The 26,892-nt window shown below is 49.7% G+C and overlaps 2 protein-coding genes across 4 annotated transcripts in view; both read left to right on the forward strand.

Annotated features, from left to right (window-relative positions):
* The window catches only part of rab11fip3 (RAB11 family interacting protein 3 (class II)), a 30,862-nt gene extending 12,955 nt beyond the window's left edge, over window positions 1-17,907 (forward strand). The window contains exons 3-14 of one of the 3 annotated variants that reach the window (XM_056429161.1): window positions 2,129-2,205; window positions 5,677-5,849; window positions 8,721-8,909; window positions 11,528-11,665; window positions 12,518-12,553; window positions 12,685-12,778; window positions 12,921-13,165; window positions 13,531-13,612; window positions 13,731-13,868; window positions 13,986-14,141; window positions 14,238-14,378; window positions 14,457-17,907. In XM_056429161.1, coding sequence (XP_056285136.1) covers window positions 2,129-2,205; window positions 5,677-5,849; window positions 8,721-8,909; window positions 11,528-11,665; window positions 12,518-12,553; window positions 12,685-12,778; window positions 12,921-13,165; window positions 13,531-13,612; window positions 13,731-13,868; window positions 13,986-14,141; window positions 14,238-14,378; window positions 14,457-14,570 — 1,583 coding nt within the window. In that variant the 3' untranslated portion in view covers window positions 14,571-17,907. The remainder of the gene's footprint in view (window positions 1-2,128; window positions 2,206-5,676; window positions 5,850-8,720; window positions 8,910-11,527; window positions 11,666-12,517; window positions 12,554-12,684; window positions 12,779-12,920; window positions 13,166-13,530; window positions 13,613-13,730; window positions 13,869-13,985; window positions 14,142-14,237; window positions 14,379-14,456) is intronic. The other 2 variants (XM_056429162.1, XM_056429163.1) reach the window with 2 other exon arrangements.
* A 55-nt stretch (window positions 17,908-17,962) lies between these two features.
* telo2 (TEL2, telomere maintenance 2, homolog (S. cerevisiae)) lies at window positions 17,963-26,162 on the forward strand. Its single transcript, XM_056429160.1, has 22 exons — window positions 17,963-18,053; window positions 18,696-18,846; window positions 19,382-19,753; window positions 20,127-20,404; window positions 20,503-20,571; window positions 21,018-21,165; window positions 21,275-21,377; window positions 21,450-21,518; window positions 22,004-22,145; window positions 22,279-22,415; window positions 22,497-22,582; window positions 23,096-23,194; window positions 23,270-23,358; window positions 23,451-23,542; window positions 23,713-23,829; window positions 23,949-24,020; window positions 24,134-24,304; window positions 24,382-24,473; window positions 24,559-24,658; window positions 24,875-24,939; window positions 25,016-25,128; window positions 25,681-26,162. The coding sequence occupies exons 3-22, from the start codon at window positions 19,413-19,415 to the stop codon at window positions 25,800-25,802; spliced, it is 2,505 nt and encodes an 834-aa protein (XP_056285135.1). The 5' UTR covers window positions 17,963-18,053; window positions 18,696-18,846; window positions 19,382-19,412; the 3' UTR covers window positions 25,803-26,162.
* The last annotated feature ends 730 nt before the right edge of the window (window positions 26,163-26,892 follow it).

Here is a 26,892-nt window from a genome sequence, read left to right on the forward strand (position 1 = left end):
GTAAATATAATCTCATCCAACTCTTGACTTTAAGGTTGAGCTCAGCGATCGTAACGGTGAGTGGACCGATGGATCCGCCACCCCAGAGGGACGTTGTTAGGGTCGTCATTTCCTTAACGAGAGTGTCGGCCGCCGCTGACGGCACCGGCGCGTTGACACGATGCTCGGGTTGCGGTGACGTCGTCGCAGTAGTGCGCGCCTCTTCCCTCGATCCACCCGGCCGACTGATCGGAGGCAGCATTCCCACTCTCTCTGGGTTGCACAGCTCCGGTTCCTCTTGCCATGAATAAGTCATGCGCTGGAAAGCATGAGAAGCACGCGGGCCGAGTGGCGACGGGATGGGGTTCGGCACAGAGTCCGATTCACCTCAATAATTCACGTCCTCTCCGCTTCACACGTTTCACGGGTTGCAGCGCCGCGTCGTTTCATCGGACGACACAGACCTGCCTGTTTGGGCATGTAAAACACGAGCTGTGAGAAGCATCATCGATCTGAAGGACGGCGGTGGACGGCCGTCTGTCATGCGTGAATTGTGGTCATGTGTCATTAAAGTAGTGTTTTGGTTTGTTTGGCGAACTCGCACATCGTGTCGCCGTGATGTCATCGGTCGGGCTCCTTTTCACTCTGTTGTTCTGTGGAGAGCGGTGCAGATATCTTTTTAGCTGGGAGACATTTTCCCATTCGTGTGTGAAGAACAGACGTGTGACTTCCCCCGGTCGCTCGCACGATGCCGCCAGAATTCCACTCTGCTTGTGACGGCGGAGAGACGATGCATCGTTTGTTTGACAGTTTATTCGAGATCCGTAAACCGGTTTATTCTCCACCTCCTACGCTGCGATCGCAGGGCACAAACCTGCTCTTCCAGCCACCACCCTATCCGGTCTAAATATTCACTTAATTGCATTCCACCTTCTTTGGAATGTGATTTTCTGCGCCTCAATAAAGACGGGCCCGCGGGCCGTGGACATGCCTCTGCCGTGGACGGGCCTCGCCCCCTGCTGTGGCATGTCTGGAGCAACAGAACATCTTGACCCCACGCCAAAAGCCTGCAGGTGTGTTGGTCACACAGGAGCCAGCTTCCCATTGGGTGAAGACTCATTTCACTTTAACGGCCTCGTGGTGTGTGTGAGTCTCCAAGAGCAACTGGGCCTTATGCAACTGGGTCTTATGCTCTGTTTACCAGACACCCGAGCCGGGCGGCTCCGCCTCGTCCGGCTCTGGTTGCATCGCTGGTCTGCAGGCGCTCTGTCCAGAGGCCTGTGTTGACCCGTTTTGAAATGGATCTGGCTCCTTGTCTTTATTGTTGTATTTTGCCCCAACACCTCTTACGTGACATTCTACAGCCCTTGAAACGCGAGTGTAAACGTTGCATAATGTTTACGGTCACATCCGCTCAGTGTGCCGACTGTAAATATGCCAGTCGGGCCGTTTGGACTCGCTCTCTAAAATGTGCTGATTGTGCTCTTGAGCAAACACACTACAGGCAGAAATACCAGGTTGTCAAATCTAGATATTTACTATCAACCCCAGTTCAGAGCGGAGTTAGTTATTCCTTTGCAGAACAAAGAGAAATGTGTTTTGTTCTCAGATAGAATGTCCTCATTTCATGGTGAAGCGTAAATGTAGATTAGAAAGTTATAAAACACAAACACATTGTAATCTATTATTAGATTAATGTGTCAAACATTTGTGATAATGCGATTACATGACACGGTATATGAGTATCATCCTGTATGTGTCGGCTCATTCTGAGTTTACCTTCATCGATCTTGACAGACATTTAGATGAACATTTAAATACTTTTAGGCAGGAACAAAAGCCATATCCCAGCTGTCTCATTATCAATCTGTTTACTCCTATACATTTTATTCTGAACTGGTTCACGATACAGAAAGCCCATTTCATAACTTATTTTTGTTAAATGTTTAAGAAAGAAGTAACTAAGTCACAGTAACAGTGGGTTTCCAGTCTATTAGGAGTAGCATGGTACATCTGATCAACTCCATCATGACCTGCCGTGACCCTTCTTCTTCATGTCCGTTTGCACGTTGGTCTTCGTGACTCGTGTTTGTGGAGCTCTGTTGCTGTTTGACTTGATCTGTTTGTTCTTCCTCTCGTCTCCGCACAGGTCCGGAGCCGCCGCTCTACGGCGTGAGCTACAGCCCAGGCGATGGAGCCGTGGGCTGCCCCGAGGACTACGACGAGGTGAGGCTCTCGTTGCGCACGTGGTCCGGTCGCGCGTCGCGTTCCCGTCGGTGCGGCGTGTGAAGGACTGAACTCCATGTGCACTCTCACTCTTCTCACTCTTCTTCTGCAGCTCTGTGAGCGGCTCGCAGAGCTGTCATTACCGCTCTGGGAACGTTCCACAGGCCGAACACCCTGGTTTGGCTGACGCTCAGTAGCATCTGGCTGGCCAGGCTTTCGAGGATTCCCAGTATTCTTTGACAAATATTGAAGTAGCTGGAATGTGCCAGTTTTACATGTTGGTTGACTCGTGTTTTTATAGCTGCGGTTAACATATCTGGGATTCCTGCTTTCTCTTCTGCACAGAACTTGTATATTTAACCGTCTTTGTTGCCGCGCTCCACAGAATGTTAATGTGTCTGCTGTTGTGTGCACTTTGAGCTGCAGGGTCAGGCTGTTGTTTCAGTGGTGATACATTGAACGGTAGCGGCGCCCTCTGTTGGTCTGGGTTAGAAGTGCAGGCCTGTGGACCCGAGTGAAGAGTTCCCTCCTCTTCAGTCCACTTCATGGGCTTCGTGAGATGAAATCAGGTGTTTGTCTGACCTACTTTGGCAGAACAAACATTGCATCCTTGTGGATTTTGTGTTGAGCTTATTAAATTGAATAAAAGAGACACTCACACAGTCTCGTTGTATTTAGGATCCCGAACACAAGGAAGTCGTCTGACATGGAGCATGGAGAGCTTTCATCTGGATCGAGTACCACTAAGTTTATGGTGGGATCATTTGAGTTCCAGTAAATGTGAAATGATCTTTAATATAACATTAGATTTGTTCCAAATAGTAAACTAAGAAATAGAGCTTCCTCTCCTGTGTTTCTTATAGTTCCCGAATGATGCGTCTATCGGGGTTAGTTTTATTCTATTGAGGTCTAATTGTCAGTGTTATGTATATTTATATATGAATGGAAATGGGCACTAACAATGTGTACGGTCCAGTTTAGAGTTCGTTTGCTGTTTACTGCAACCCATCAGTGGAGTTTAGGGGGAAGTTTGTGTTTATGTTTGAAGGAGACCCCCCCCCCCCCCGCTCTGAATGGCGGCGCTGTTCTGGCCCTGTTTGCTTTCATAACAGGAGAGGTGAGGCTGTTCAGCCCGGCATGACAGAAAAGCAACGCCCCGTCCTCCACGCTTTTCCTTCTCTAAATATTTTCTGTCGTTGCTATATTTCACATTTCCATCTCACATTTTGAGTCTTTAAATGGAACCAAACAACAACCGGGATCCCGAACGGCAACACGGGCGTGACGCGCCGCCGCTGCCCGCCGGAGCGTTCCACAGCTCCACGAGCACGGGAGCGCTCTCCTGGCGCACAGGCCGGCCGGTAGAACCCGGTGGTTGCGACGCCCTCAGCCACCGGGCCGTCGGCTTCACGAGGTAGACGGTCACACCGGGGACAGGGGAGGCCCCCAGGGGCCAGGAGAGGTGAAATGGCTATCCGGCCGATCGTGTGGCTTTAGATTAGATTAGATTAAACTTTATTGTCTTGACACATGTACAAGTACAGAGCAACGAAATGCAGTTTGGCATCCAACCAGAAGTACAACAGAAAGTATGATAATAACTCCAGGATATACAGATGACAGTAAATAAAGCGCTGTACAAGAGGGCCTGACCTGTGCTCTTGGTAAGAAGTTAAGACAGTAGACGGATGAAGAGATATAAACATAACCTCTCTGAACTCGTGAACATGTTCAGTGCATCTTAAGAGGGCAGCAACACTTCAACGCTCTGACGCCAGCCGGCCGGGGAGGGAGAGCCCTCCGGCTGCCTCGTGCTCGTCTCTGGACTTTGTCTCTGGCTCCTCCCCCCTGACCAGCGGAGCTCACCCAGGTGTCACAGTAGTTTCCTTTTTTTTTCTCAAATGTGCTCTCGCTCTGCTCAGTGAAGGTCAGCAGGCGTTTGTAGTTGTTGCCTCTCATGGCCGGCCGGCCTCCCTGTCAGCGAGCCGCGGGCAGAGGGCTCTGGGCGTGCCGGTAGCCCCCCGGGCGCCGCTCCTCGTCTCCACGCTGCGTTTCCAACGGTACGTTACGCTCTCCGACGCCACCGCCTTCACGCCGCTTCACGGCTCGGTCGTCTGATAGCGCGTCTCCGGTCGGCTCGCAGCTTCAGATGTTCTCTTCTGGCATGCGTGGGCTTCGTGTCGAGCAGTTTGTTGAGAGCCGGCGCTCGTTGCTTCAGCTCTGAACATCCTGAACCCCAGCGGACTGCGTCTGACGGCTGTCCAGGGTCCGCACGGCCATGGAAAACCTGGAGGAGTCATGGAGTTTTTAAATGGTCATTTCCAGGCCTGGAAAAGTCATGGAAAAAACTTAAATCATAAAAGTTTTGGAAAAGTTCATTTACGCCAAGTTTACAATAATTAATTTGTTTTTTAAAGAAAGGCGCTCAACATATCAGCCGGCATACGCTCTCAATACGCAACATGTTCTACATGTTTAATGCTTATACCCAGATGTCAGTTTGGTCATGGACATCTGCTTTAAAGTCCTGGAAAAGTCCTGTAGATCCATCGGTCAACATGTATGAACCCTGTCTGCTTGTTGTTTGTCGTCGTGACGACTGGCTCGACCCAAAGATTCACAACAGAGCATCTTTAAAATGACTGTTTTGTTCACATAGTTTGATCAACCTGCAGGTTGCTTCACATAAATAAATGATCTTGATTATAAATCCACCTTCTGAAGCGCTTCATGGGCTCCACCTCATGGTGCAGCGAGCGAGGTCTGCTCCGCCGTGTGGGTCTTTAAATCAGAACACCTTGTGGACCGGCGGTCTTTAAGTCAGAACACCTTGTGGACCGGAGGTCTTTAAGTCAGAACACCTTGTGGACCGGAGGTCTTTAAGTCAGAACACCTTGTGGACCGGCGGTCTTTAAGTCAGAACATCGTGTTGACCGGAGGTCTTTAAATCAGAACACCTTGTGGACCGGCGGTCTTTAAGTCAGAACACCTTGTGGACCGGCGGTCTTTAAGTCAGAACACCTTGTGGACCGGAGGTCTTTAAGTCAGAACAGCGTGTGGACCGGAGGTCTTTAAGTCAGAACAGCTTGTGGACCGGAGGTCTTTAAGTCAGAACACCTTGTGGACCGGAGGTCTTTAAGTCAGAACACCTTGTGGACCGGAGGTCTTTAAGTCAGAACAGCGTGTGGACCGGAGGTCTTTAAGTCAGAACAGCGTGTGGACCGGAGGTCTTTAAGTCAGAACACCTTGTGGACCGGCGGTCTTTAAGTCAGAACAGCGTGTGGACCGGAGGTCTTTAAGTCAGAACAGCGTGTGGACCGGAGGTCTTTAAGTCAGAACACCTTGTGGACCGGCGGTCTTTAAATCAGAACACCTTGTGGACCGGAGGTCGCCCCGGTGAGCATCAGTCCGTCGGCCCGCTGACCGCCAGGTGTCAAACTGTTTGTTGTTCTCCGCTCTGTTTGGCTCCAGCAGAACGAGGTGACGGACAGCGCGTACCTGGGCTCCGAGAGCACGTACAGCGAGTGTGAGACCTTCACCGATGAGGACACGGCGGCCCTGGCGCCCCCCGAGATGCACGAGGAGGTGGAGACGGACAGCGGCATCGAGGCCGCGCTGCACGACCCCGAAGACGCCGGGAACAGGTCGGTATGAATTTCGCAACGTGCTCAATATCCCACAAAGTAAAGTTTGGCTGGTTTGGTTATAGTTCCTGTATTTCTATTACGTTCATGGGTTTACGTTGGCTCTGGACTGGAGTCGGAGTCTTTCACTGTTTTCTTATAATGTCTAGTTAATATAATAAACTTTGTGAACTGTAAAGTCCCCAGTTATCATCGACACCAGCACTGCCCAAGCAGTCAACATAGAAACGGCTCGATGCTCTGGACTGCATTCTGGAGGGTTTGCTCATGGGCGGATGTGATGAGGTTCTGACACACTGTCTGTGTCACAAGTCTTTTGAAAATGGGTTGGCGTTATTTTGACTTTAGTATTGAGTCTTTAGCAAAAGTGATTCCTCCAATAAATCCTTATATTCCTTTTATATGTGGTCCTAAATCTGATGCAGGTGTTGTTGTTGTTTTGCAACCTGGATCTGAACAGTCACAGTCAGTCAGTCAGACTCACGTTCACCTCGATCCCACCTCCTGGCTCCGAAGGAGAAGCCATCGTGTCTTCTCCTCGTCATCATCTGCTCACAAACCTTCATCCTTCCACTGCGCTGACTCCAGGGCCTCCGTGTTCTCAGCGTGACGATGTTGTTGTTGTTGTTTTTGTGCCTGTGGGTGGATTCTGAATCACCACCGGAGGCCGATGTTGGAACAAAAACAAAACTCTGCTCTGAGCCAAACATCAGAATGATTGTGAAGGCGTGTCATGTGAATGCAGTCTGACATGCATACGGCCAGTTGGATGAGTTGGAGATATTATTTATTTTTGGCTGCAGATCAATCACATTTTTTAAAAAGAATTTTGCAACTTGATCTCGGTCTGAGTTTGAGGCGTCCTCTCTGGCTGGGGAGCACGAGTCGTTTCTCAGCTGAAGTCGGTGTGCCTGTGCATGAACCTTCTTGCTGATAAAGTTCTGGGGACAAACACACGGGAGGAAGTGCAGAGCGCTGAGGCCTTATCTGCTGACGGCCCATCTGTCCGGCTCGGAGGGGACTTCCTCTTCCAGGACTGAGCCTCGAATTCCAGGAAATGTTGAGTTAGCTCTTTTTCTTCCCACCTTTTTTTTCTTTCTTTGACAAATCTCATTCTCCCCCCTCCACGCGTTCATTCACGCCGTTGCCCTGCTCGACCCTCTGCTGACAGGAACAACAACGCTCCATGACCTTTAGGTTCCGTCTCTATGACCTTTAGGTTCCGTCTCTATGACCTTTAGATTCAGTCTCTATGACCTTTATATTCAGTCTCTATGACCTTTAGATTCCATCTCTATGACCTTTATATTCAGTCTCTATGACCTTTAGGTTCCGTCTCCATGACCTTTAGGTTCCGTCTCTATGACCTTTATATTCCGTCTCTATGACCTTTAGATTCCATCTCTATGACCTTTATATTCCATCTCTATGACCTTTAGGTTCCGTCTGCCGGTCGGTTGGAGACTCTTCGCTAACTCACCTCCCTTTTATGGAGATAAGCTTTTATAGAAAGTACGAGCATGTTCCTTAATACCCAAACACTTTAAAGGGATTTTAAAATCACAAACCAATCAGCTCCTGACACATCCTCATGTTGAGTGAATGCAACATAAAAGGTCAACAAGTGAACTGAGATTGTTGCCGATGTTCTCCCAGCTAACTGAGCCGTGTTCAGGGTCGGAGTCGCTGCTCTGGGGGATTAAGAAGCTCACGGGATTAGCCTCCCCCGCCCTCCTCTGTCCTCAGCAGGCCGTCGCTGAGCCTCAGATCTGATTGAGCCGCTCGCGGTCCGCAGCCTTCCTCGCCGCCTCGGCTCGTCTGGGTGGCAGCAGCCGGCGCGTGGCTCTGATTGGCATCTCGTTGCCGTTTTTTTCTAAAGCCCTTTTGAGAGTCGCCGGCGGGTTTTAAATCGGTGTAACCTGTGAAACTTCAGAATTCCTCTGTGGCTGTCTGGCGTTGTGACTCCAGCTGCTCCGCGGCGCTCAGGCCGGGGCGGCGGAGGCCGGTCAGAGATGCGTTCCCTCTCCTCGCCGTACCTCTGTGTGAGGGACCTCGGTCTGGGGCCACGGAGCCGGAGGAAAGGGTGAGTGACTCCGACATGTTTGCACGGGGCATCGTCTGTTCAACGGACAGAAGAGGAGGACGAGTCGGCAGCTGCAGCCTGACGGCCTCAAACACAATGTGTGTAAATGATGTGAGGGTTTCACTCTGCAGCTGTGAGTTGACCGATGGACGGTCATCTGTCTTTCAACAAGCAACATGGGGTCTGTCCTCTTTGCTGAGGAGGCACAACGTGTTTCTGCTGATTCGGACATCCTCGTCCCGCGTGCGCCGCAGGCGTCGCTTCCTGTTGAGCAGCGGGATACGCCGGCTCTCCAGCTTTCCTGTTAAAGGAGTGTGAGAGGAGTTTATTTACAGCCTCTCTGCAGCGGCCGCTTGGAGTTCGGTCGAGTCGGTAAAACAACCAACAATTCCCGAAAGCCGCGGTCACGGCTCCTTCCTGTCAGCGCAGGGAAGAACATCTTTTACGCTCGAGCCGCCGCCGTGTTCCTCTCACGCCACCAACGCAGACTGTGGGATTAATGTCATCAGATTACCTTCTGAAGACGAGTGATCGTGGAACTGGACCGCTGCGCTCTTCTTCGGGGGCGTCGATCGATGTTTGGGATTCACAGCAGGCCGAGCGACTCGAACCGCGGCGTGTCAAAGAGATGGAGCCGGGTTGGCTGTGGTTCTGTGTCTGTTCACAGCCAGTCAGACCTCCAGTTTTATATGTCCCTCTATTTTCGGCTCAGATCTAAAGTAAACTCCTCTGTTGTTGTTGACACACACACACACACTAACATGAATCCGATGTCATGTGCCCCTCAGGTTTTCCCTGAACTCTGAGCTACACGACCACTCGCTGGTGCCGGTCGTCGGTGGCGAGGAGGAGCACTTTGAGGACTTTGGGGAGAGCAACACCTCCGAGCTGCTCCTGGAGAGCAGCGCCGAGGGGCCCGCCCCCCCCCCCGGGCCGCCGCCCGAGCAAGTCACCGGCTCCGTCCCGCTCTCCCCCAGGTACGAGTCGGTGTGTGTTTGTAATCCTTACGTATAATAAGTAAAGCCACGATCTAATAATCTAACCAGAGCGCCTCCGACGAACACGGTTTACACGTCTCGTGCTGCGTGAAGTACATGCGTCCGAATAGTATTCAAACAATGCGGAAGTCGTTCTAACTCTCACCAGACTTTCTTTTGTCTCCACCCCTCGTGATAAGAGGCGTCAGTGATGCATTCTCAGCTGCGCCGTCCAGGTTTTAACGGCCAAATGTTTCTCTTTCAACAAAGTCCCTGAGGTCAGACGATGATAGCGGCTCTCTGGAGACGCCTTCCACTCTTATCTGCCTCCTTTTCTTTTTGCGAAGGGCGAGTATAAACGAGGCGTGCACAGAGTTCCCTCCACCGCTCTGACTCTGGGGATATTGGGCTGAATCCTGCTCTGAGTCTAACTCCTTTCATTTGCCCTGCTGTGATCCTGAGGAGTCTGAGGAAATGTTTTGCACTCGCAAAGTGTTTTTTTAGTTAGTAAAAAAATTATTTAGCCAGGAAAAGCTCCTTTACAAGAGCGCCCTGGCCAGGACCGCAGCAGCAGCACGGCACACAGTGTCAGACAATACAACATAAACCAGTGACAGACAATACAACATAAACCAGTGACAGACAATACAACATAAACCAGTGACAGACAATACAACATAAACCAGTGACAGACAATACAACATAAACCAGTGACAGACAATATAAACAGATCACAGCCTGAATAAAGCTAAACTCAGACTTTCTGTGTTTTTAGCTCATTTCACGATGCTTCTAACTCAAGTGAAATCAGGCTCAGAGCTCAGGGCTCTCAGGGCAGAACTCAGTGACAACAAACACACTGCTGCTCATTGGCTTTGGAGCCTTTTCACAGTCCTGCTCCTCTTCCTCCTCCTCCTGCTCTTCCTCCTCTTCCTCCTCCTCCTGCTCCTCTTCCTCCTCCTCCTCCTCCTCCTCCTCCTCCTCCTCCTCTTCCTCCTCCTGCTCCTCCTCCTCCTCCTGCTCCTCTTCCTCTTCCTCCTCCTGCTCCTGCTCCTGCTCCTCCTGCTCCTCTTCCTCCTCCTCCTGCTCCTCCTCCTGCTCCTCCTCCTCCTCTGTTTTCATCAGAGACCAGAAGCCGGATAATGCGTGATTCCCGGTCGGTTGATATTTCATTGATTTGCCAGGAAGCTCTTGACCCCTCACGGTTCTTGCATCTCATTGAACACCAGAGGAACAACCTCTTGTATTATTTTTATCTGTTTGTTAGATTTTTTAGGTTACATCAAAGTTGTAAAAAAGGACGTACCAAATACAAGTATAGGTCGATTATGAATATCCTTGAATGCTAGTTGAGAACCACAAATAATAAATCAATGAACTGCAGTGAGGCACAGGCGTCGCTGAGGCCAAAAGAAACTTCATCCCACTGAATGCGTCACGTGTTTTGGGCCTTTGGTGCTCATTGTTGGCGCATGTAGCAGCGCTGCCTACACACACACACACACACACACACACACACACACAGCTCTTTGCTTACACACACACACACATCTACATGTCTCTACATATCACAGCTCGTTGGCTACACACACACACACACACACACACACACACCTACATCTCACAGCTCGTGGCTACACACACACACACACACACACACACACATAACACAGCTCTTTGCTTACACACACACACACATCTACATGTCTCTACATATCACAGCTCGTTGGCTACACACACACACACACACACACACACACACCTACATCTCGCAGCTCGTGGCTACACACACACACACACCTACATCTCGCAGCTCGTGGCTACACACTGCCGGGCCTCTCAGTCTGTTCTTCAACAAACAGACGCGGCGCTCTCAGCTGAGTGAACCATCTCACCTTGAGGCTGTGAATGTTTCAGGGCGATCGTCACATGACCATCACGGGACCCTCAGAGGGCCACGCCATGTTTCTGCCCCCGCCAACAGGAACCAGGGCCAGAGTGTTGCATCACTCCCCTAAAGAACCACCGCTGGTCGAGTCACGTGAGGAGAGCGGCGCCGACTCCAGACAATAACACCATCGGGTCCATGATGGGGACTTATGTGGTTTAGATTTGTGTTTCTTTCTTCTTACTTAATTGCGACCGTTCTGCGGGTTCTCTCATCTCACAGCAGCGTTGGTGGAGGAGTGAAAAGACAACAATGTCTGGCAGCAGGGACATAAAATCCGTAAAAGGTCAGAACCCTTGAGGAGAGAACAGAGGAGGATCCCTCTCCAGGATGGACAGGTGTCATAGATGTCATGTGACCAGAAGGAATCATTACACACACATTAAAACACAGGAACAACACAATGAAGATGACAGAGTGGATGAAGAGTTGGTAGTCGGCATATTCCACCATCCAGACCTCCACCATCCCTCAGGTGGAGGTAGAGGTCAACGGATTGTCTCTCGTATGTTTGGTCTCCTCACCAAGCCGCCGCCTCCCTCCTGCTGCTCCTCCCACTGGACTCTCACCTCACCATCACCTCCCCGCCAGTCGCCCAGAGCGTACCTGTGCACCCCTCCTCGTCACTCACCTCTTCCTCCTCCTCTTCCTCCCTGTTTCCTCTCTCCAGTGCACCTGCTCCTCTCCCTGACTGCTTTCAGAGCTTCCTCAGGGAGGAGGCGCTGGACTTTTACTGTAGCCAGTGTCACAAACAAATAAGTCGTCTCGAGGACCTCTCCACGCGCCTCAATTTCCTCGAGATGACGAGGTAACGCGTCGCTCCGACCCGCTCGGTCGCGCCGCCGTGTGATCGTGTTTGCGGTGCAGATGAGACGCAGCGCCGTGCATGTTCCCGTCACGTGTGCATGCTGCTGCCGGCATGGCGTGTCTCACACGGTCACCGTGGTTCACTTCATGGCCGTGTATGAAGCAACTGCTCAAGCCTCTGTGTGTGTGTGTGTGTGTGTGTGTGTTCATCTTTCTCATTCAGTGTTTATTGATTGGTAAACTCCCTGAAGGTCTTCCAGTGGCCGCCCTGCTCTCTCCTCTTTACATGGCTTTATGAGTGTGTGACTCGAGCTCACCTGAACATGAGCTGAATGAATTGATGTGTGAAGTGATGACGGGTCTCACAGGTGAGTCGTGTCCAGTCGTTCCTGCTCTCGTTGTCATTCGCCCTCATGCTCCATTCGTCGTTGCATAATGACCGTAAAGCTTTTCAGACTTGCTGATGCAGTATTACTGACCGGTAGCTCTATTACAGAAAGTTGGTAAAACTGAAATCCTGTTTGATCTCAGCAACTGAATTTGCAAGATTCTGAGCTTGAGAATTAATTTTTCAGGAATTTATAGAAATATTTGTAATTAGTTGTTTCTTTCTGTAATACGGTCCCAGGTAGGTCAACACACATCCTCAACAGCACCAGTCAGACTCTGTTAATACTGCTGTGTTGTGTGATTATCTTGTGGCTTAAGTTAATAAAAACAAAGATACTCGGCCCCTCTGCCCGCAGAAAGCGGGGCGGGGGTTGGATAGGACGAATACCAGGAGACGGTGTCTCTTCCCTTTGTCCGTGTCTCTTCCTGACCTTTGTTCCTGCTGTTTTGTCCCCCCATCCAGCTCAGGCAAGAGGCTGTCCAGTAAGAAAGTCGCACGGTAAGCCAACCAGTTTACTGGTGTCAGTGCGTTTATATTTCTGCTGCGATTGTTAAAGCTCATTTTTACAAAGTCAGTCGTTTCCAACGTGAACTGGCTCCAGGGATTGATGTTTGTTTCTCCGGGTACAGAAATCTCCTCCAGAACAGCTCGATGACTCTGGACACCATGAGCGACTTGACGCGGGACATCCTGGAGCTCGCGGACAACGACATCACCGACAAGGTGAGACCTCGTTCAGCTGATCGGTCGCTCGGCCTCGGAAGGAGCGTTTCAAAAAGGCCGATAATCAGATGCATCGATGTCGTGAATGCGTGATAGTCGAGCGCTCTTCGCATTCTGATGGACAACATGCACTTTCCCCCAGGTGCTGCTCCTCGAGCGTCGAGTGGCGGAGCTGGAGAAGGAGTCGGAGTCGTCCGGGGAGCAGCACACGCGGCTGCGCCAGGAGAACCTTCACCTGGTGCACCGAGCCAACGCCCTGGAGGAGCAGCTGAAGGAGACGGAGCTCCAGGCCGACGAGCAGCTGCAGCAGGAGACCCGGCGGCACAAGGAGGCGCTGATCAAGCTGGAGAGGGAGCGGGGGCTGGAGCTGGAGAACCTGCAGGCCAGGTGAGCCGAGCAGACGTGTTGACCATACCAGTGGCTACCTGTACATGTTTACTGGGGACCAGACTGGTGTTTATCTCCCGGATGAAGTCATGCTACCTGCTTGATTCAACACCTGTGTGTATTGAGTTCAAAATAAGCCACCAGATATTTAGATATTTTTTTAACGTTGTGATCGATTTCACAGAGTTCAATACCCGGAGAAGTTTGTACATGTTGTGATTTATTATGAAACAACTGGTGTGTTCAGTGGCTCTACGCTGCCCCCCTGTGGCACTGATCTGCCACTGAACGTAAGCTGCTGACGGGTAGTGGAGCATCGTGTCGTGTGATGTCGGTGTCTGAAGTGGATCGTGTTTGTTTCTCAGGCTGCAGCAGCTGGACGAGGAGAACAGCGATCTGAGGTCATGTGTCCCGTGTCTCCGAGCAAACATCGAGCGACTCGAGGAGGTGAGAGCAACGATGTCCCATCTGGTGGCTTGTTTTGCCGTCGTTGTTCCATCTCTTGCCGGGCTTAGCGCTCCTCAATGCTCCCTTTGTTTGTCGTGGTTGTTTCTCTGTCGTCCAGGAGAAGAGGAAGCTGCAGGATGAGACCGACGTCATGGCCGGCAGGCTGCAGGAGGAGACGGAGTCCCGCAGGAAGATGGCCGACAAGCTGAGCCACGAGCGCCACCGGAGCCAGAAAGAAAAGGAGTGCACTCAGGAGGTGGGACGGCTCTCCATCAACATCTTTGTCCTGTGTGAAATGTTCCTGGACTCAATAATCAACTGTTTAGAAGACTCCCAATAACTGGACTAACTGGCATCTCTTGATGCTCCTCAGCTCATCGAGGACCTGCGTAAACAGCTGGAGCACCTGCAGCTCTACAAGCTGGAGGCCGAGGCCAAGAGAGGGCGCACGCCGGGCGCCGGGCTCCAGGAGTACCAGACACGGACCCGCGAAGCCGAGCTGGAGCAAGAGATCAAACGACTCAAACAGGTAGCGCGCACACCCCTTTCCCTTTGAGAAAAGGACGGAGGGTTTCGGGTCCGGACCGCTTAGCGTGACGTGTTCCATCGGACTTTGACCCTCCAGGACAACCGCAGCCTGAAGGAGCAGAACGACGAGTTGAACGGCCAGATCATCAACCTGAGCATCCAGGGAGCCAAGAACCTGATGTCGGCCTCCTTCTCCGACTCGCTGGCGGCTGAGATCAACAATGTGTCTCGCGTGGAGGTCGGTTGTAACAGAAGGGGGGGGGTGACTCTGTTCTGGCTGTTTACTCCACTGTCTCGTCTGCGCCTCTGTTTCTAGTTGATGGAGGCCGTCCACAAACAGGAGGAGATCAACTTCAGACTGCAGGACTACATCGACAAGATCATCGTGGCCATCATGGAGTGCAACCCCTCCATGCTGGAGGTCAAATAGGCCTCAAAGACAAACGACCACGAGAGGATGGGAACATCCTTCTGGATCAACAACAACAACAACAACGCACTCAACTCATCCAGCTCCCCCCACCCCCATAAGAAGGATTTAACATTTTTAAGAAGGCAGTTCAAATAAGCATTTTTCAGTTAGATATCCCTTAAGTGTGTGTGTGTGTGTGTGTGTGTGTGTGTGTGTGTGTGTGTGTGTGTGTGTGTGTGTGTGTGTGTGTGTGTGTGTGTGTGTGTGTGTGTGTGTGTGTGTGTGTGTGTGTGTGTGTGTGTGTGTGTGTGTGTGTGTGTGTGTGTGTGTGTCAACCCTCATGAATACACTTGGGTTCTGGTGACCTCCATGTATTTGGCTTGAGGGACCTGAGTCTGGTGGTGAGCGTGTGAATATATTATTGTGTGCAAGAGGTCAGTATCATAAACGGTCAAAAATACCCCCCCCCCCAAAAAAAATTGTCAATGTTTTTGAGCTAAGAAAACACAATCAGACAGTTCTCCAGTACCGAAAGGTGTTGGTTGAGTCTGGCGTGGTGGAGGCGTGGTGGAGGCGTGTGGAGGCGTGAGGCGTGTGGCGTGTGGCGCTGAGCTCCTGAGCCGTGTTGTATCCCAAAGGGAGGAACACGCGTGAAGCGCTGCCATCAGGTTCCTCTTCAAGTTCACCTGTCCACTGTCCATCAAACCCAAGTGAGGGACGCTTCTCAGGGTCGATGACGAGGAACGCCCGGGTGTGTGTGTGTGTGTGTGTGTGCGTGTGTGCGTGAGGTGTTTGACCGTTTTGTTGGTTGTAGCTCAGAAGGTTTTAGCTTCAATGTCCCAAATGAAGGAGGTGGTTTATAATTAGTCTCATCTTGTGTTTCACAATGAAACGGGGTCCCGGGGCTCAGGTGGGCTGGGAAACTCAAGCGGAAACAAAAGACTACATTTCCCATCACTCCCAGCAAAACAGATGAAATACAGCAAGCTGATCTCACTAAGTGTAGACAGATGCTCTAACTGACTAAATATAACTCTTGAATCACGCTGAAGGGAAGCTGATGAGGGATTCTGGGAGTTGTAGTTCTGTGTTTGCGCCCCGCCTCTGAGCCCAGTGTCCTGCTGAGTGAACGGAGCTCCTCCAGGTGACACACCTTCTGTTTGGCCGGCACGAGTGATTTATGTTGTTGAGACTGAAGAATACTGACATTCGACAAGTTGTATGTGAATAATCAAATGGTTGTACTTTGCACTAAGTTTTGATTTTATTTCACGATTGTTTAGATGATAGAAAAGAAGAAAACACGTTTATTGTATTGAAGGGATCAAATCTAAATGGTGATGATGTTGACGTCCCGCTCACAGCGACGGACAACGCGTCTCACTCAGTCTGATTGAGAGGGAGACGTTCAAGATATGACTCAACTACATTTAGCAGTCTTAAGACGAGTTATATTTTCTGTTACATATTGTATTATCAGCCGTCAGCAGTTCAGATGAGCTTTCTCTCTGGCTATTGGCCAGTTTTATTGTTTTCCAGACCATATATATATATATATTTATATATATATAAATATTACTGAAGAGATGTGGACCTTGGTGGAGGGCAGACGACACAGATCTGCTCTTCTTCCTCTGCTGACCGTCTCGTTCAGAGGCGTGCGGACGGCCGTCGGGCCGGTGCCGGGCGCATCGGTGCCGCAGCGCCGTCGCTTCTGGACTTTGGACTCAGAATCCGGGCGTGAGTTCCACCTCCCGGACCTCGTGGGGAGGTTGTTCTTCGTCCGACAGCATGGCATTCTGCACCAAGATGCTCAGAATAACTCCTCTTGCTCCCCCTGTTCACGTCTCTACGTCACTCTCTTCACCTGCCACTCCATGTGGAAAAAAAATGGCCTTGGATGTAAATGAATTGTACATGTAAAGTTTTTTCTACACTCATTCTAGATTGTAGGTATTTTTATAGTGGGAAGAAGAGAACATGTCTTCTCCTTGAGAGAGACAGCTGCCTGTATTCCTCTCGCATGTAGCGTGTACAGTTCCTGTTGTTTCTGTTCTCCTCGTTTGGGAATCAGATATTTATTCATCGCCACAAATGACGAGGCTCGCCCGGCGTGATCGGGTCCACCCGATATATCTTTGTACATTTTTTAAATTCACGGCAAATTCATTGTTTTGGGGGGGAGCGTTATTGAATTCAGAGAGTTGCTCAAAGTCTTTGGTGACTCCATCGTGTTCTGAGCAGCTTGAACGCGCCGCCGCCCGTCGAGGTCGCGGCGCTCTTCCGTCCCGCTGCGTTGCCGTGACCTCCTCAGGGTTGTGACTTTTGGCCGAGTCTGCAGTTCCTCCCGTTGTCTTCCCAGCTGGACTCAGGTCCTGCATGAAAACACAGATGCTCATGACGCCGCTCTGGTTCAGCGGCCGATGTTTGGACTGACATCACATCCGTGGTTTCGGTTCGTTGTGAGGCCTCATGACGTCATCGCGCTGCTGCGTCGGCTGCCTGTCTTCAGGTGTGAGCCACGGTTTCCCCAACATCTTCGGTCTTTATAGTCACGAATCCTTTTGGCACTGAAACGGGAAACAGCAGGCTTCTCGTGAGTCGCTCCCCACTTCATATTTCGGTGCGTTCGGCAGATATTTTGACGACTAACGAAACAGAAAACTGAGGTTTGAGACCCCAGAGCTGACCAGACATTCCTCTGGCTGCAGAGCTGAAGGTGACTGCACTTTAACCACCCATCCATTGTAACTCCTGCTTTCAAAATGACCAAAGACAGAGGCTCCAGCTTGAACTGGTCGTTTTAGCCGTCGGGGTTCGTGACCTCTTGATAACGTCCTCCGGTTCTTATTCATCCCCAGACTCCTCGCCCTGAAGGAACCCTCTGCTAGTCAAACACTGTGCCTCTGCGTCTCAAACTTTGCCTCGATGCGAACTGACGATGAGCCCGGGGTCAGTTTATTAAATTATAATTATAGAACTAAACTGTAAATATGAATTGTCATTTCTGTGAACTTGTCCTCCTCTCACGCTCACTTCCAGTGTCCAAAGAAAGTTTGCTCAAGGCACAGACGTCACTACTGGAGCGTGCATGGCTTGCCCTTCATTACGCGACACGGGGAGATGCAAAGAGAATATTGTCGAATAGAGAAATTGCAAAAGTTAAATGTATTCCTATTTTCAAAGATACATGTATAAATTATAACAATATTGGTTACAGCTGTATATTATTTTTGAAGATTCCTAAATGATTTAATCATGTTAATGGAGAAATATTATTTCAGTCATTGTAAAAAGAACAATTTAGAGGTAAGGCAGTGAAAGTAAGATTAGAAAAATAAATGGAATAAAACCATCCTGTGTTTGTTTTTACATTGTACTGTGTTTGCATTCACTGTATAGAGTATGGCAGCAGCTATAGGTTTGATCCTATATATTGTAACACAGACGGTATCCGACCCGCATGCTGACAGATGCCATCACATGTTTTCAGCTCGGATGGTAAGTCACTATAAATCAAAGGTGAAGTATGTAGATCGAACCACAGGTGTGTATGTATTCCTAACATTATTATTTGACAAAATTCGATCATTTCAATCTGTAAATACCCAATAATCTGAAAGCTCCATAAGATTGTCACCAGGGACCTGATATTGAGTCTCTGCAACCAATCTACCAGCCCCACCTGCAGACTGGCTTTCACTGCAACCACACGTTACACTTTAAGTTAACGGAATGAACAAACAATGAACAATCCTGTCACAGTTATCAACTATTAACTCCTTCAACGTCAGAAGACAGGCTGAAGACTATGTCCCCATGTAGTGTGACCATGCTGCCGCTGTGCCGGTGAATATAGTGTGTGCAATAACACAGATGTATATACTTATGATGTATTATGAAAAGCTTAATTAACCCTTTATTTCAGATGTGAAAATCCCCTTTATCTTCACTATTTGTCAATTATCTAGTTATTCCTGAAAAGTAAAGCATGAATTATATAACGATATTCTTTCCCCCAGTAATCAGTATATAATAACAAATATACATTTATTAATAGAGTAGTTAACTGATTAGTTCGCTGGTTAATTGTTGTATAACGTGATAAACTGATGACATAACGAGCATCCGGAATTGTTACAGAAATCTTTGGCTTCTTGAACGCCTCACCAGTCGCTCCCCGGAACCTTCCCTCTCCTTGCTCAACACGGACGTATTATGACGGAGCACACACAGCGAAGCGCCGCGGCGGGATGTTCACGTTAAAACGTCACAGTTACAGGCAGCAGGAATTGTAAATATACCACCTCGAAACATATATATATATATATATATTACAGTCATGTCCGCATATGATTTGCTTTGTTTGTTAAAATGTTCAGATGTGTATCCGTTTGGAGGCGAAGAGCCGTAAGCTAGTAACCGAGCTCACGGATGTTCATTATTGCTCTCGTAAAGGTCGTTATCGTGAGATGTGTGTTTCCATCTTCATTGACCGGAGTATTTTGAAGCCTTACTGGTCCTTGGTTGAAGACTAACTGACATTAAAGTGAAGGTTCACCTCAAACCGATGCAGCAGGTTAATTATCTCTGTTCTGGTGTTCTGATGCAACCTGTAGCTTCATCCGTCATGAGAACTCAACATGTGAAATGCACTTTATATTTTTCTATTCAATTCAGTTCAGTTTATTTGTATAGCCCATTTTCACAAATTACACATTTGTCTCAGAGTGCTTTACAATCTGTAAACACAGAATCCCCCAGAGCCTGTTTCCTCTGCGCTGCTGTGTGTCTGTTTGACTGAGATGTCCTTTAATCTCTTTATTCAGAACGTAAAACAAGGAAGTTACCATTTCCAAGATGGAGACCCTCGCCCCAGACACTGAGGTCCGCCTGGCGGTGTCCCGGTGTCTCCGGACCCTCGCCGCGTCCACAGACACCGACAGCGCCGTCGCCGCCCTGCAGACGCTCCACTTCTACGTGGATGACGGAGCGGAGGGTGGAGCCGCCTCGGCGCAGCGGGCGGAGTTCAGGAGAGCTCACTTCACTCGGACCCTTCAGTTCCTCGTGAGCGACAGCCAGGCCGAGCGGCTGGCCGGCCTCGCGGCCGCCCGGCGGACGGAGCTGTGGGACGGCTTGTTCCTCAAAGGGCCTCCGGAGCAGGCGCTGCTGGTGCTGATGGAGGCGATGGGAGAGCTGCGGTGCGTGGGGGCGAGGCGAGGCGAGGTCACCGTGGGGGCGAGGCGAGGCGAGGTCACCGTGGGGGCGAGGCGAGGCGAGGTCACCGTGGGGGCGAGGCGAGGTCACCGTGGAGGCGAGGCGAGGTCACCGTGGGGGCGAGGCGAGGTCACCGTGGAGGCGAGGCGAGGTCACCGTGGGGGCGAGGCGAGGTCACCGTGGAGGCGAGGCGAGGTCACCGTGGGGGCGAGGCGAGGTCACCGTGGAGGCGAGGCGAGGTCACCGTGGGGGCGAGGCGAGGTCACCGTGGAGGCGAGGCGAGGTCACCGTGGGGGCGAGGCGAGGTCACCGCGCCGCCTCGTCTGTAATCGCTCTGTTGTGATCTTCCCGTCGCAGAGCCGGCACACAGCTGGACCACGTGGTCCGCGTCACGGAGAGGTTCCTTCAGAGAGGCCGGCTGGCCGACCTGCTGTGGGCCTCCTGCCTGCAGACCGGCCCCCCCGACTCCCCCCAGCTCCGGGAGGCGCTGCTGGCACGGATCACGGCGCTGCCGGACGTCACCGCCAACAGGCTGCACCCGAAGAGCAGGCCTCTCTTCCTCCCCCAGCAGTACTACCCACGGCTGGCCGCAGACATGCTCACCGCCCTGGAGCGGACCCGTCGAGCGCTCCAAGGCGAGGACACCGCTTTTAAAACTGCAACCATGTCGCATTATTGTGAAATATTTATTTTAAAAGGTCATTTCTCATCTTCCCATCTGTATATTGAACAGATGGCACGGACTGCTCTTTGACCTTTGTGGCTCAGACACTTGGGAAAGTCTGTATCCAGGGCCATAGCGGTGAGTCAGTGGAAACGACAGTTATCTGTTAGTTTTAAGTCCAATTTTTAATGCACATCTAAGCACATCTATACCTATATTAGAAATGAAATGTCAACCATTTTGATAACTTAACTGTTTGAGTTATTTATCAAGCAGGTTAATGATTCTCACATGTTGCTTTTCTCTGTTTTACATTATTACTGTATTGTTGTATTTAATATCTTTGGTTTGTAGTACATGTCACCTTGGACTTTATGGTTTTCATTTAATTGGTTAATGGGATAAATTAGCATATGGATCATGACTCACAGCAGGTTTAGTGAAATGTCAAATAAAGTTGAAGAAGCTTTGGATTGCTCTCAGCCATCTAATCCACCGTTCACCTCCCCTCCATAGAACATGATGGACCCCTAGTGGCCGCTAACACACTTCATGTCCTCGCTGACGTGGTCTTCTCTCTCCAGGTCTGGTGCTGGCGGTGATGGCTCCGCGGCTGTCTGTGTGCACACGCTCCGACGCGGCGTGGCAGAGAGTTTGCTGGAAGCTGCTGGAGAACGTTCCCCAGCGATGGATGGAGAGCGTGCTCACCGGGCTGGTGCAGGCCGTCAGCGGGTGAGGCGCAGACGGGAACCGCCATTTAAACCGCTCGCCGCCCCCACGGCCTCCAGCCGTCGGGCCTCTCTCTGCCTGTCGTGACACCGCCGTCTCGCCTCTTTTCCAGAGCCGATGCCCTGGGCAGGATCATTGGGAATTTAGTGTTGACAAATAAAAAGGCCCAGTTTGTCATCACTCATAAACTCCTGTTACTGCAGTACAAGTATGAGGTAAGAAGAAACCTTGCAGCCTGACAGTGAACTATATCATCTGATGTATGAAGCATGTGTTTGTTTTCCCAGACCCGAGTCTTGAGAACTGTCCTGGGTTACCTGGCAGCAGACGGGGAGCGAAGGCCGCTGCTCATCCAGGTGAGTCGATGTTCAGCAGCTCCACGATGTCACATTGAAAGAAGATGTGTTTCTGCTGTCGGGGTCCAACTATGGAATAATGTTGAAATGGATGTAAGAATGGTGAACTCCTTTTTGGTTTTCAAGGGAATTAATTATAAAAAATTCTTGAGAGTTATAAATGTGATTGAAATGTATTTATATGGAAGATGTATGTGGAAGTATGTCTGTATGTATGTGTGTATATATGTATACACATATATATATATTTGTATGTATGTATATATTGTTATTTTGTTCTTTATTTTATATACATTTTCTGATTTATTTGATATTAATTTAGGATAGGAATATCTAAGCATTTTTTGCTTCTACCTATACCTTTTCAGTCTTTCTGTTTTGTATATTATATAGAATAATATTGTATTTGATTTGATTGACTGAATAAGATAAAATATACAAATACACATTATTTATATATCAAAGATGTGTGTGTGTGTGGTCAGGTGTTACAGTCTGTGTCTCAGACCTGGGCTAACCCCAGTGCCGTGAAGCACACGCCTCTGGAGCAGCAGCTGTACGTCAGCAAGGCCTTGCTGCTGAGCGTCAGCCTGCTGAGCGACTCTGAGCTGCAGCCGCTCCGCTCAGGTACGACTCGCGGCCCGACGCCTCACACGGCCCACCCAGAAGCGACCGCATCCTTTTCTATCACTCGTGTCTCAGATGCTCATATGGAGGGATGATGCAGTAGCCCTCCTCTCTGCTGTGCCTCCGCTCTCAGAGTTACTTCAGTGTCTGCTGGGCGGCATGCAGAGCCACCTGGACAGCAGCGTGGTGCGCATCAGGCGGATGGGCATGGTGGTGGGGGAGTGCCTGAGCTCCCGGATGGATCTCAGTCAAACCAAGCTCCAGTTTGAGGTACGGTCCCGTGTGCTCGTGGCGAGCTGCGACGCCTGTGAGCTTTCATTGGCCCGTGTCTGAGTTTGTGTCGCGTCGCAGTACGAGCAGGACGAGGAGACCCAGGAGCTGCTCGCTCTGATGACCCCCGTCACCGGCGATGAAGAGGAGGCGGAGCCTGTGAACGGGTGAGTGACTCTACGCTTCAACACGCGTGAGCTCGGCCTGTTGGTCATGATACCTGCGAGCGGATGTAGTCCACTCTCATTCATGCTCCCCGCTGCACTTAAATGTTCCGTGCTTACGTTGAGGATCCTAGAAGTATTGTTTTAATATTTAAAAAAAGGAAACTTATAGTATCTTTAAATTCTAAGAAACGGTCATGAACTGTTATGAACCACTGAGCATTATCATCCCGATGTCCAGAGGTTGTGGCCAATATGCACAGCTAAACATATATCTTTGGCTTTGTTTTTTAACTTATATGTTATGGTAAATTGGAAGAATACGTCTGTTTAATAAACGATGAGCTGTTTGTTTTATAGCGTTTTAACAGATCAATGGAGAAAATGAACTCAATGACACAATATAAATTATCTTTGTGGCCAATATTCAAATGATTTAGCGACTGTTTGAATAAAAGTCCCATAAAACTTAATCACAATATATATTCGTATTAAAGTTAAGTCTGTCATCTGCAGAGTTGACTCTCCTCGAGAGACGAGTGAAACGACTCCATCCGCTCAGAATGTATCCGCTCAAAATAATTCCAAAGCTGCTCCGGACTCCGACCTGGACAGGTACGTCTTATTCGCTCTTCTCTGTTGTCCTACATGTGTGAGTGCAAAGTGTTTTACTCCGAGTCTTTCATTCAGCGACGATGAGCTCGCTCCGTACGATATGTCTGGCGATCAGGAAATGAGTAAAGCATCCCCGCCGCGCTACCTACGGGACTGCCTGGAAAGTACGGCTACCTGGTCATCCGTCACTTCCTATTTAAATTACGCTCTGCTATCCCTAGCGCTAATATTTCTTTTAATCTTTTTACCCGACCAGCCTTCATTTCCTCTGAGGACCCGCTGCACGTGGAGCTCAGCTTGAGAGTCGCTGAGGGTTTGGTGAGGAAGAACGTCTTTGCAGCCAGAGAGGTACGACGGCACGGCGCCGCTTCAGATCCACTCATTCCTAAATCACACTCCTACAGAATGTTCTGGTCCATTTATTATAAAACTGATTCAGCGACGCAGGGTGTAATTTGAATATGTTGTACTTACAGATCACTTTTCACGCTACAGTTCGTGTTTGTTTGTTTGTCCAGGTCAGTGTCCAGCTGACCAAAGTGCTTCTTCACATGGAGGATAAATACAGCATCACGGGCTTCCCGAGGCTCAGGCAGGCGACCATGGTGGCGCTCGTCGTCACAGACTGCGTCTCTGTATGATCATCCCTTCAGTTCCTCCATGCTTTACCTTTTCTGATCAGATGTATCTTCATAGCCTCTTTATGTTTCTGCTTGGCATGTCAGTAAATTGCCTCTCTTGCTCTCCATGACAGGCGACCCAGTTTTTGACCACAGAGTTTTACTCCCTGAACTACAGTCTCCGCCAGCGACTCGACATCCTGGAGGTGAAGACGGCAGCTTCTCCACTTTCCAGAGCGGCTTCACCAGATATACTCAGTGATGGATCTCTGACTCTTTCAGTGTCATCATGAGGCTGCTCTTGTGTTTGCTTTGTCAGGTCCTGACTCTCGCAGCGCAGGAGCTCTCTAAGCCCATCACTGGAGAGAGAACCCCGGCTGTGGGTGCCGCTGCCGCCGCGGATTTGACTCCGTACCCTGGAGACGACCCGGCTGAGTGGCGAGACGTCGTAGAGAAGCGGATTCAGAGCAAGACGAGACGCCTCAGGAAGGTAGTTACCCACATGTTCTCCTTTCTTAGTGTCTGAGCTCTTCTTCTCATCTCTCCCGTCATCTCTGCTGTGCACAGGGGGCCACCCAGCCTCCGGCTCAGGCCGCCCCCAACCGCTATGCCCCTGTTGCCGGACACTTCTTTTTTCCTCTGCTCAGCAACTATGACAAGTAAGTAATGCTCCTCTGAACGGGGTTCACAGCTTTTGTGTACAATTGAACATTTTCCAACTGGAATGTGATACCTTTCTGCTAGGCCTCAAGTGACCTTTGACCTGTTGGGTGGTGACCATCTCGTACTGGGCAGGTTGGTCCACACCTTGGGCCTCTTCATGCATCTAGCGGTCAATGCACCGGTAATTTTCTCCACATGATCACAATGTCGAGTTTTTTATTCATATATTTGTTCTCCGATTTTTGCTGTGTCACCTTGATGCGGTCGTTTAATACATATCCTGTATTATAAAAGTGAAAATGCATAATGGGATTCACAGTGGGCAGAATAGGGACAAATCATCACGATGTCACGTTGAGCTCTTTTATATTGGAACGCTCTCTTTCCTTCGCTGTAGATAGCTGCACAGATGGGTTGTGCTTTGCTGGACTTTGTGTGGGCGGTGCGTTACCATGCCGACCAGTGAGTATGTTGGGACGGACAGAAGAGCGCGTGGTATCGTTTCCGTCCGAGCTGTAACCTACACTCCGTCTGACAGGATGGTGAGGCGAGGCGTCCTCTTCGCGGTGTGCTCTGTGTTCCTGAGCATGCCCAGTGAGCTCCTGCTGGACCTCAGCGACCGGCTGTTTGACACCAGGACCTGGCTGGCAGGTAGAGAGAGGAACCAGATCTCTCCTCAAGAGAGGCAACGCATTTGCTCCAGTTCTATTATTACCGAGCCGCCCTGTCACACATACAGTTTGTATTTTATTTAGAACGTACACATTATCCCAGCGATGCATAGTTTATGTGTTCCTAATAATAGATTAACCCAGAAAAACACGTAAACGCAGTGAGGGCCGAGGAGAATGATGACAACCTGCAGGATGTGATGCTGCCAGGGATGTCCCGTCAGTGACACACACACACACACACACATGCACAGCTGGACTGAGCATTTCTGGGAAGTGGATGAGGAACCAGGATGTCCTGTGCGTGGCGTGAGCTCAGCACCAGTTTGATGTTTCTTTGTCCCTCGAGGATCAGAGTAGTTCCACGTTGCAGTGAGCGGCGTGGAGCGGAGGACAAAGGACAGGATTGTCAAGCAGAGGCCAGCATCATGTGCATTTCATTGCTTTTGCTTTTATACTGAGAGACGGAGGCGTCCGTGTCCCCACTGCTGAAGCTGCCTACAGTCATTGTTTGTGTTGTTAATGTCCACAGATGTGGCTGAAGAAGACCCCGATGCAGATTGCCGAAATCTAGCGATACAGAGTTTGGTGCTGCTGGATAAGAGCCTCAAGAAGCAGCTTCAAGCTCAACAGGCACTGAGCACGGAGTCATGATCCAAGCGTCAACAACCAACCGTGAAATGCTGAATGGGTCTCCGATGTGGGCCGGGCCTCGTCTCGACCCCCGCCTCGTCCTCGGAGAAGCAGGATGGCGGTCGATGGAAGTCATGTTCCGGATATTTGCCGACAGGTTTTCCTATCCTGGAACCCACAGCGGAAAAGGAGGGCACGCGTCTTTGAACATGTTTGTCTTTGTGCACGACCAAATCATGCACCCACAAACAGTTCAACACTATTGTTGGACATATTGTGCATCGTGTATGAACCGAAGACAATATTGATGGAATGGAGAATAGAATGCCATTTTGACCACCAATTAAATTTAAGTTGTAAGGATATCCTCTTCAAACTCTTTCCTGTTCTGGCACGTCTGTGTTTGTTTGCTTGCAAAGGACATCCTGTGAATATCCACGTGCATACAAATATATTTATATATATTATATATATATACATATTAATATTTATATAGATAGATAGATATATACTTTATTAATCCCCAAGGGGAAATTTGTCGTGACAGTAGCAGCAACACACAAGAATAAAAACAAAACACAAAATATAAGAAACAGGGATGAAAGATATTGAAGTATACAAGTAAAATACAAAACAAAATATATATGTAAATATACAACACATGCATACACAACACACAACAACACTGACAAATCAAATACAAAAATATTAAATATAGACAGAGTGCAAAAAGCAAAGTGTGTGTATGAGTGCAGAGCAAATGAAATGAAATGTGTGTGTATGTGTGTAGTGCAAACAAATGAGATGTGTGAAGTGCAGATCAACATAGTGTAAGTATTCAGTTATTGTTGTAGTTATTGCACTATGATCTGGCAAGAGGTGATCTGTTATAGAGCCTCATAGCCGCCGGCAGGAATGTTCTCCTGTATCTGTCCTTGTGGCAGCGGAGCGTGAGGAGACGTCTGGAGAAAGTCCTCCTCTGTCCCTGTAGGAGGTGGTGGAGAGGGTGGTCCGGGTGGTCCAATATGGACACCAGTTTCTTCAACGTCCTCCTCTCCACCACCTGTTCCAGGTGCTCCAGCTGGCAGCCGATGATGGAGCCAGCCTTCCT

Source organism: Pseudoliparis swirei, chromosome 13 (assembly GCF_029220125.1).
Source record: "Pseudoliparis swirei isolate HS2019 ecotype Mariana Trench chromosome 13, NWPU_hadal_v1, whole genome shotgun sequence".
Lineage (NCBI taxonomy): Eukaryota > Metazoa > Chordata > Actinopteri > Perciformes > Liparidae > Pseudoliparis > Pseudoliparis swirei.